The sequence below is a fragment of the Epinephelus moara genome, chromosome 8 (assembly GCF_006386435.1).
Source record: "Epinephelus moara isolate mb chromosome 8, YSFRI_EMoa_1.0, whole genome shotgun sequence".
NCBI classification, from domain to species: Eukaryota; Metazoa; Chordata; class Actinopteri; order Perciformes; family Serranidae; genus Epinephelus; species Epinephelus moara.
Window position 1 is genome coordinate 22,560,960 of NC_065513.1, and position 9,199 is coordinate 22,570,158.

At 41.5% G+C, this 9,199-nt stretch overlaps 1 protein-coding gene across 3 annotated transcripts in view; it reads right to left on the reverse strand.

Moving 5' to 3' along the window:
* Positions 1 to 430: 430 nt before the first annotated feature.
* Positions 431 to 9,199, reverse strand: part of cfap251 (cilia and flagella associated protein 251) — a 9,567-nt gene continuing 798 nt past the window's right edge. The window contains exons 2-20 of one of the 3 annotated variants that reach the window (XM_050051255.1): positions 8,169 to 8,309; positions 7,969 to 8,078; positions 7,771 to 7,879; positions 6,983 to 7,063; positions 6,812 to 6,889; positions 6,683 to 6,724; positions 6,356 to 6,573; positions 6,078 to 6,254; positions 5,215 to 5,267; positions 4,950 to 5,101; positions 4,557 to 4,733; positions 4,283 to 4,467; positions 4,056 to 4,170; positions 3,438 to 3,601; positions 3,254 to 3,344; positions 1,776 to 1,919; positions 1,430 to 1,658; positions 1,127 to 1,258; positions 431 to 996 (exon numbers count right to left, since the gene is read on the reverse strand). In XM_050051255.1, the coding sequence (XP_049907212.1) occupies positions 869 to 996; positions 1,127 to 1,258; positions 1,430 to 1,658; positions 1,776 to 1,919; positions 3,254 to 3,344; positions 3,438 to 3,601; positions 4,056 to 4,170; positions 4,283 to 4,467; positions 4,557 to 4,733; positions 4,950 to 5,101; positions 5,215 to 5,267; positions 6,078 to 6,254; positions 6,356 to 6,573; positions 6,683 to 6,724; positions 6,812 to 6,889; positions 6,983 to 7,063; positions 7,771 to 7,879; positions 7,969 to 8,078; positions 8,169 to 8,309 (2,526 nt within the window). In that variant the 3' untranslated portion in view covers positions 431 to 868. Of the gene's footprint in view, positions 997 to 1,126; positions 1,259 to 1,429; positions 1,659 to 1,775; positions 1,920 to 3,253; positions 3,345 to 3,437; positions 3,602 to 4,055; positions 4,171 to 4,282; positions 4,468 to 4,556; positions 4,734 to 4,949; positions 5,102 to 5,214; positions 5,466 to 6,077; positions 6,255 to 6,355; positions 6,574 to 6,682; positions 6,725 to 6,811; positions 6,890 to 6,982; positions 7,064 to 7,770; positions 7,880 to 7,968; positions 8,079 to 8,168; positions 8,310 to 9,199 lie in introns of all 3 variants that reach the window. The other 2 variants (XM_050051254.1, XM_050051252.1) reach the window with 2 other exon arrangements.

The window sequence follows — 9,199 nt, forward strand, 5'->3', positions numbered from 1 at the left end:
CAAGACGCCCCTTCTTGCTTTAATGAAAATAAATCCACTTTAAACTGAACAGCTGTCTGAGTCACGCTTTTGGGTCCAGTTCTCTCTAAACTGACATTTTTAATGGTTAATGTTACACAGTTTACCAGAAATTAGTTCTTTGCTGCTCCAAAACAGTAGCTGCCAATGGCTACACAGCTCAACTTGCTGTGTAAGGTACTGTTTTAGAGTAGCAAAGAAGAATTGATTTCTGGGGAAACTGCAGTTTCATGCAGATGTGAAACTACTCTGAAGTTTATCAATAAATTATGTGGTATTGGATCAGTGCATAGACTCACGTACTCGCTGATACCTGATCCAGTATTTTAGCCAGTATCAGAGGTGTTTCTGATACTGCTATCAGTTCAGTTCCAATGTCACACAATAACATAAAGGAACAAGGGTATAGAGTTTATTTAAACATAAGGGTGATATGAAACAGGGTGTCTCCAGAAGATTTTGAGCATCCAACACTTAATTACCTGCATTCTGGTGATTTTTTTGCACCAATTTAATCAATTTATGATATAAATTTCTGTCATTTTCTTTGTGGATTTGAGGAAAGCGATTTAACGGCTTCAGTTCCCTGTCCATTTCTCAGTTTAATACACTAAGTATTTATAAGCACCTCATGCAATTCCAGCTCTAAAATCTGACCTAACCCTTATGCAAAACCTGGAAAAGAACAGTGATAAAGTGGACTTGTAATACTAGTTACAATTTGAATTAAAATACAGATATACTTCAACGACTCTGTTAAGAGAGACACCCGGAAAAAAGAGCAGCAGGGAGTCAGTGGCTCGTCATCAGCACACCTTCTCTTAGACTAGCAGACAGTTCCCTGCTGTCATCACTCTGGAGGGGAAGACCTGCCACTCTGCTTTGCTGAGGACGGAAAGCCCAGGATGTGACCTGTGAATGTCTCCAAGGATATTTCATCTGGGATCGCACACTCCAGTGAATATTCTGATTCTCCACCTGGACACACACACACACACACACACACACACACACACACACACACACACACACACACTCAAAATTTGTTTTTCAGCTGTTCTGTGAATTCTGAGATTGTAGTTTGTGAGGCAATTTTTCTTTTACATACTGTCAGATTTATAAATGTCATGCTCAGATTGTTCCCCCCCTCCTCCTCCTGCTTTTTCCTCTTGTTCTTCTTCATCGAGGCCTAAAAGTGTAGTAAAACACTCTCCCACCTCTTCCTCTGTCATGTGTTCCCCTGTGAAAGATAATACCAAAGTTATGCACATGCTGGACTTTGTGTCATGTTGACAATGACACGTGCATTGCACGTATAAACTGTAATGGAGGATCAATGTTTCTCTCAGTAATGTGACAATAAAGCTAAAAACAGATGAATGATTTTCTGACTGGACAGCCTGCAGCGTACCTCGAGCCTGTAGAAGTTTTAGCAGTTCATTTCTCTGCAGAACAGGCTGTCCTGTATTATCACGTGCACCAAGGATGTCAAAAGCTTCAACCAGCTCATTGCTGGAGATGCTGAACACTGGCCGGTGGTTGACATACAGCTTGATAAACTCCTCCAGGTCGATGTCGGTCACGTATTTTCCTGTTTCCGCATACTTACTGAACTTGACCTCGTTTTGCATATCTTCTATCTGTAAAAAAATAATAAAGGCTCTTGTTATAACAGGTCTGAGTTATAAAACCATTTTACTGTAATGTTTTACTGTCAGATATGATGACATTCACTGCTACATTTCGACACACTGTACCTCTTGCTCAGTAGGGAAGTAGGCCAAAGCTCTCATTAGAGAGGGAACCTCAGACAGGGGGATTCTGGTAGATACCTGTCGTCTCTCCATTGAGTCAGTGCCTTGATGACGAATTTGGCAGTAATAGAAAAAGTCCTCCATTTCCTAAAGACAGAAAAGTCCAGGAAATCCGGATTCTGTGGTTAAGATGGTATCAGAATGACTCATAACTGGAGGAAGAATGCAACTACAAGCTGATATATTCATCTTCCATCCATTTCATCTTTCCAGCTCCTCCTGGGGGACCCAAGGCGTTCCCAGGCCAGATGAGACATATAATCCCTCCAGCGTGTTCTGAGTCTACCCCGGGGCCTCCTACCAGTGGGACGTGCCCAGACCACCTCCAACAGGAGGTGCCCAGGAGGCATCCTGATCAGATGCCCGTACCACCTCAGCTGACCCCTTTCGACGCGAAGGAGCAGCGTCTCTACTCAGAGCGCCCTGCGGATGTCCGAGCTTCTCATCCTATCTCTAAGGCTGAGCCCAGCCACCCCACGGAGGAAACTCATTTCAGCTGCTTGTATCCGTGATCTCATTCTTTCAGTCATTATGCAGAGCTCATGACCATAGATGAGGGTTGGGACGTAGATGGACCATTAAATCAAAAGCTTTGCCTTCCGGCTCAGCTCCCTCTTCACCACGACGGTCCAGCACAGCGCCCGCATGACTGCAGACACTGAGCCAAACAGCCGATTTAGTTCACATCCCATTCTGCCCTCAAGACCCGAGATACTTGAACTCCATCCCACTCCCTTGTTTGGGGCAGTAACTCACTCCCAACCCGAGTGAGTTACTGCCCCAAGCAAGGGAGTGGGATGGTGGTCAGGGAGGGAGTCGTCTTTTAATCTAATATATGTGTGACTATGAGCAATGCCGTACAGTCGCAAAGTACACTAAAATATTTATGTTGAGCTTTAGATTTTGCCAAAAAAGAATCTCCTGTCCAAAAATGTCCTGTCACCCACCTACATTTTCCAAATCTCTATATGGTTTTACATTTCTTTGACAACGAAGGTCATACAGCCACACTGGTGAAGAATAAAAACTCTTTAAAGTAGCCATCAAAAATGCAAGAAAGCCTAAATAAAATTTGAAAGAAAAGGAAAAAAAGCATGTGTCAAAGCAAAAGAAGATCCAGTGATAATACATGAGTGTACTTTACCAATACAAAGGTTCAATAAAACTCATTGTTTAGAAAAAAAAAGTTTCATCGGCACAATGAAATAGTAACATATACAGTAAGTAAAACCACAGGACACATATTCTTTATGAAAAATGACTTAAACCAAGAAACTGAATTCTTAAACCAAGTACATCAACATGCAAAATAACATGATGCATATTAACCTTGGTGACATTACATATCAGAGAATAGGACACTTGCTTCTTGAGTTAATGGAATAATCAGTGGCTGTCCACAAGGAAAACTTTTAACTCACCCTGTAGAACCTGCCATCTCTGCCTCCCTCTAAAAGAGTGTAAAACGGCACCAGGTCCTTTCCTCCCAGGGCAGCTGCTGCCTCCAACGCACTGCACTCACAACAATGAGAGAGGATTGAGAGGACATGGATAAATTGCTTGCGCATTTCCTCTGCTTCTCTCTCACTATTTATTTAACCTTACTTTATGCTTATCTCCCATGAAAGGACAGTGCAGTCAGATCGTCCTGCGGTGAAAACAAACAGACCGTCGTAGGAGCAGGCAAAAGTAGACACCCCTGACGGATGGCAGATCAGAGCATTGGACTTGTAGGGGTTCCCATCCAGAGGCAAAATCTGGAGGCCCACCTGGAAATATGACAAACTCATGATAATATCGATAATGTTAATCACTGTGTCTTCATACCAAAACAGCATTATTTATTTAACCTTTTTCTAGATATATTGTCAAGATCTACCCTTATTCTTTTATCCACTGTGCCTACTTTACTTTAAACCCAACAATGTGACAAGTAAAAGTTCGGTGAGAAAAAAGTTTTGCTCACAGATGGTACTGCAGGGTCGATAAATATGATCAAAGGTATTCTATTAACACTGACAAGAGTAATAACTTGTCTGACAATACTTGTCAGTGTTAATAAGACAATAAAAGACAAACACTTTTTTCTAACAGTAATAAACAGCTTATTTGAAACACAGAGCTCCATTTTAATTTTACAAAGCAGCTTCTTTGCTAAAATACCACAAAACAAAAAAAGCCAATTAATTTCATAAAACACTCCAAACACATTTCATCACTGACCTTGTCCTCTGTGATGTATGTCAGGTAATATGAGTTCACTTCAGGCTCCTCAGACCTGGGAAGGACCAATGTTTTCTGAACGGGAGAGCCGTATGTTGGGCCACAAACAGTTTTTCTGTTTTGTTTTTTTTAAACACATGTAATAATGTTTTCAAGTATTTGTGGTGACAACAGTCAGAGAAATATATTTCACAGATAATCTGATCTTGTTACAGTATCCCACAGACCTGCACATCTTGGTAGTGCTGTTGAAGAGCTTCATCTTGTGTTGGTCAGAGGCGACAAGAAGAAATAGCTCCTCAGTGAGGAGAGGATACCAAGTCATGCACGTTGGCACTGCACTTTGCTCAATGCGCTCTGAGCTTAGGATGAGAAGCTTATTCACATCACTGTTTTCCAGGTCATACTCCACCTATTATTGACAGACAGGTGTGTGGCATTAAAAAAAACAGTACCACAAAACACCAAACTGGTCCACAGTCCTATATTTGGTCAACTAACCAGTCGGCGATCCATTCCCAGAGAGAGCAGTCTGCACTGGGTGCTGTCCAGGTGAACCCCAAAAAGAAGGTCTGTGATAGGCTTGTAGTGGGAGCGGTATCTGCCCATATAGACCCAGCGAGGCGAAGAGTCTTTGTTGGTCTGCAAGCGGAACACTGTCACTGCTTTTCCTGCATCCTAAGAGTGGACAAGGACATACTTGAGGTTATAAGAATGTTAAATCATAGAAGTATAGATTCTTAATCCATCACCATGGCCACAAACACATTGTATTTCATAATCACAGCTTTAACAATAGTCCAACATTATATCACAAGCTCCAGTCTAGAAACATTGTTGCCAATAACTAACTTCAAACATATTATACATGATATAGAAAAAGGGCTTGCTCACCGCAGTGGCAAGATACTTTGAATCCAAGGAGAAAGTGATGTGATGGATGCTGTCATCAGTGTGATGGAAACACTCCTCTGGATCACTTTGTAAAGTGCTGGCATTCAGTATGTGAACAGCTCCACTGCCAAAGCCCACTGCCAGGTATAACCCTGTTCAGAGACGACAAGGCAACTCTTTAGCTTTGATGATGTAATGAGAAATTGCAAACTGATGCAGCAACATTCATTTGTTGTAAAGACAGTCAGTAAGCATATTAGCTCACCTTGAGGGTCAAAAGTGACACACTGAATCTGCCTCTCTGTCTCGAACACCCTGCTGCAAATGATCGTTTTGTTGTTATAGTCCCACACTTTTAAAACACCTCTTTGATTGCCCATAACCACAGCTGGCTGTTTGGGGTGGCAGGCAACTGCACATATAGGTGCACAATCCTCATGTCGCAGGATCTGAGGGATGCCTGTCTGTGCATTCACATGCGCCACTGTGGCGCTGGCTGTGGACACAATAAAGTTCCTGCAAAAAAACACAGGTCAGCTTGGCTAAAATGCACAAAACAGTTTAGACACAACCTAATCAATTGGCAGTCCGTGGGCCCGTTTGGCCCAGACACAACCTCTGAAGGGCCCAGCATACAAAAATCTGATATACGACAAAATATTTAAATTACATATACTGTATGGAAGTAGGTAACGAGTGAGCCACCTCACTTCTTTCTCATCTTTGTTGAGAGATACACACGTGCAGTACTGATTGGGCTAGATGTATAGATCGAGTCGCCCGACCCCCAAACATCTCTTTCACAGATTAATATTTTCTCATGTGACGCAGTTCCAGCCACACTAACTATGGTTCTGTGCAGTGATAGCTCTTTTTTTTATTCTGTGTCTGCACTTTGTGGTGTGCCTGGTTCAGGTAGGTGACCAAAAAGTGTTTCTATTTTAAAAGTTAAACGAAAAACATTGCTATTTTTGTTACATTCAGTTGCATTTGTTTAAGATGTGTCATTGCCAAAAGCAAAAAGAAAAAAAGATTTTGAAAAGGCTGCAGACATGTCTGGCCCATTTTCATGTCCTGGTTTTAAAATCTAGCCCAAAATGAAGAGATAATAGATTATATTTCTCCTACCTGATCATTAATGGTTTTGCCTCCAGAGAGCAGTCCTCCAGGTATCCCTCTGTACACTCTTTGGAGAAGGAAATGGAAACGATAGCATCCAGGTTCAATTCATTGTACCAAGTGAGAAGCAAGAAAGCTTCATCATAAAACCTGATGCAGCCTTGAGTGTCACCAGTCACAATACAGCTGTGATATCAAACGACACACAGACCAGGAGAGATCAGACAGCAATAAACGCATGACACTTTTATAAACAATATGACTATTTCTCTCTTCTGTCTGGCTACCTGTCAGTTATGGTGAGAGCAGTGATCGGATCCTCCTGAAGGGCAACGACTTTGGTTCTGACACAGAGGCTTTGGTTTGCAGCAGAGTCTTCCAAATTCCACACCACAATGCTGCCGGCTGCAGTCGCTGTTAGGATCTGAGGTTCTCTCCAGTGAAACACAGACTGGCTGAATGACCCGCTGGCCAGCTCGACAGTTTGAGATGTTTTAGAGAAAAGCTGAGTAAATACAGAGGCATTAGATCAATGGCTGGCTGCATCACAGAAAACTCACTATCCTTAGTCAATTCAATACCATCATCTACAAAGTTTTGATGATGATCTTTACCTTCTTAGGTTCCAGGGTAGAGTATTGCAGACTTCCTTCGGCCTTCAAAAAAGATCATATGATTACTGCAATAAACATACACATACCAGCCATTATCTATTTAAATAAACAAGGACGAGCAGGACTTACCCTGCTGTAAAATAACACCTGGCTTTCACTGCTGCTGAGCAGCTGAGTGCTGTCATTTGGATTAAAAATGATGTAATCCTGAAAAACAGTCCAACATTTGAACGTTTGATCTGCTAAATGCCATATAAATAGGTGAAATTAAAATGGCAAAAGAAGGCAAAAGTTACTCACTTGGAGGCCATGTTCAGGATTGAGTTCAGTAAACCACACAGGCTTGTCTGTTTCATTTGTCCAATCCCAAATACACACACACTGTGAAAAGATCTTCAGATAGTTAACAGATTGTGAATAGATGGGCATGTTTCATATTGTTAAAGGTCCAGTATGCGATACATTAGCAGAAATGGAATGTAATATAAAAATTATGTTTTCTTAAATGTATAATCACCTGAAAATACAAATTAATGTGTTTCTGTTTCCTGAAAATTAGCTGTTTATATCTATATAGGCAGTGGTCATTAATGGAGATCGGCATGTTGCTACAGTAGCACAGAACAGACAAACCGAACACTGCCTCTAGATAAAGTCAGTTGCGTTTTCGCATTGGCCCCCATAGAGAAGCCCATCTGCGATGAACAGTGTTGGAAAAACACTGATTTGTAACATGAAACTGCTTCATTAAGTATAAATATATATAGATAAATATTCTTTACTGTCATGTCAAAAAGAGATACTTTTTGAAGCTGTTACGTTTAAAATGGCAGAAAGTCACATATATTAATAGTGTTTGGTGGTGTCACACTTTTTACCTTCATTCAAGAGAAAAAGTATCACTACTTCAAACAGTGAGTCCTGTGAGTGTCTGTTTCTGATTTATCATGAATGAAGATCAGAAGGTGCAACGTTGTAAGACCACAGACCATAAATGTGTCTGTTTTTTTCCTGAATTGTGCATTTCACAATTAAAGAACACTCAACTTGATTTAAAAAGACAAAAAACAAACTGCTGTCACACTCACTTGAACACCCTCAGCACCGAGGGTCACCAGATGCTTTGTGTCTTCTGAAAATGCCATCGCAACGATACCCCCCTCAGGGTGGCAGTCGAACAAGGTATGCACAGGAATGCTGTAAGTTATATCATTCATGTGGTTACTGTACCATCAAGAGCAAGAGGTTAATACAAAAAAACTTAAAAAATGTAAATTAAGAAGTACCCAGAGTAGGAGTCCCATATCATCACTGTGCTTTTCAGACCCTGGTCTGCTGTTGCAATCCAGCGTCTGTCTTCACTCACACACATACATGAGATGGGGCCGCAGTGACCCTGAGAAGATTGAGTATATACAGTGCAACCGACATCTCACCTCCTTTTTATTACATATTCCTCAAGAAGTGGAACACTGTTTATTTTTACCTGGAGGATGTGCTGGGAGTTTGAGGTGTGATTGTAGATGACCCCAACATGAGCTCCAGCATAGAGGACCACCAGCTGATCGTGGTCTTGCAGAGTGTAGGCAGGGAGAGCAGGGTTCATCCCAAATACCCATTCCAGTGACTGAATGAAGAGCAAAGTATTGTAGTGTTGTTATGAGCCAGTGAAAAGTCGCAGTCAGATCACCCTTTTATTTAAGGAAGCATGTTTGTGACTGAATCCTGACTGCAAGTTGACACACAAGTAGGCCTAGCACTCATTTTATATAAATGTAGCCTACCAGTGGCGTAAGGAAATAACCACGGGACCCAATGCATGCTATTCTGACGGGCCCTTGTGCACCCTAGTTACTAGTTATAAGGTACACCTCCTGTTCTTTTCTCTCTTGTCCTTCTTACTGCTGCTTTTACGTTATGTTAAAAGGCATGACTACTTGCTGGACTTGCAGATGTCTTCAGCATGTCAACCTTGACAGATTCTGCCTCTAAACTAGCTACCATATCATATTGTCTTGTCACATGATCAAATAGAGACTTGACATGAGCAACATCAACATTCACGTTACCCAAAAAATATCTGTATATGACAAAAATATCAAGGAATATACATATACAGTACACTCCCCAGCCACTTTATAAGGTACACCTGTTCAACTGCTAGTTAATGCAAATAGCTAATCAGCTAATCATATGGCAGCAACTCAATATATTTGGGCATGTAGACATAGTCAAGACGACTTGCTGAAGTTCAAAACGAGCTTCAGAATGGGGAAGAAAGGTGATTGATGTGACTTTGAACGTGGCATGGTTGTTTGTGCCAGACAGGCTGGTCTGAGTATTTCAGAAACTAATGATCTACTGGGATGTTCACACACAACCATGTCTAGGGTTTACAGAGGATGGTCCGAAAAAGAGAAAATATCCAGTGAGCGGCAGTTCTCTGGGTGAAAATGCCTTGTTGATGCCAGAGGTCAGAGGAGAATGGCCAGACTGGTTCAAGATGATAGAAAGGCA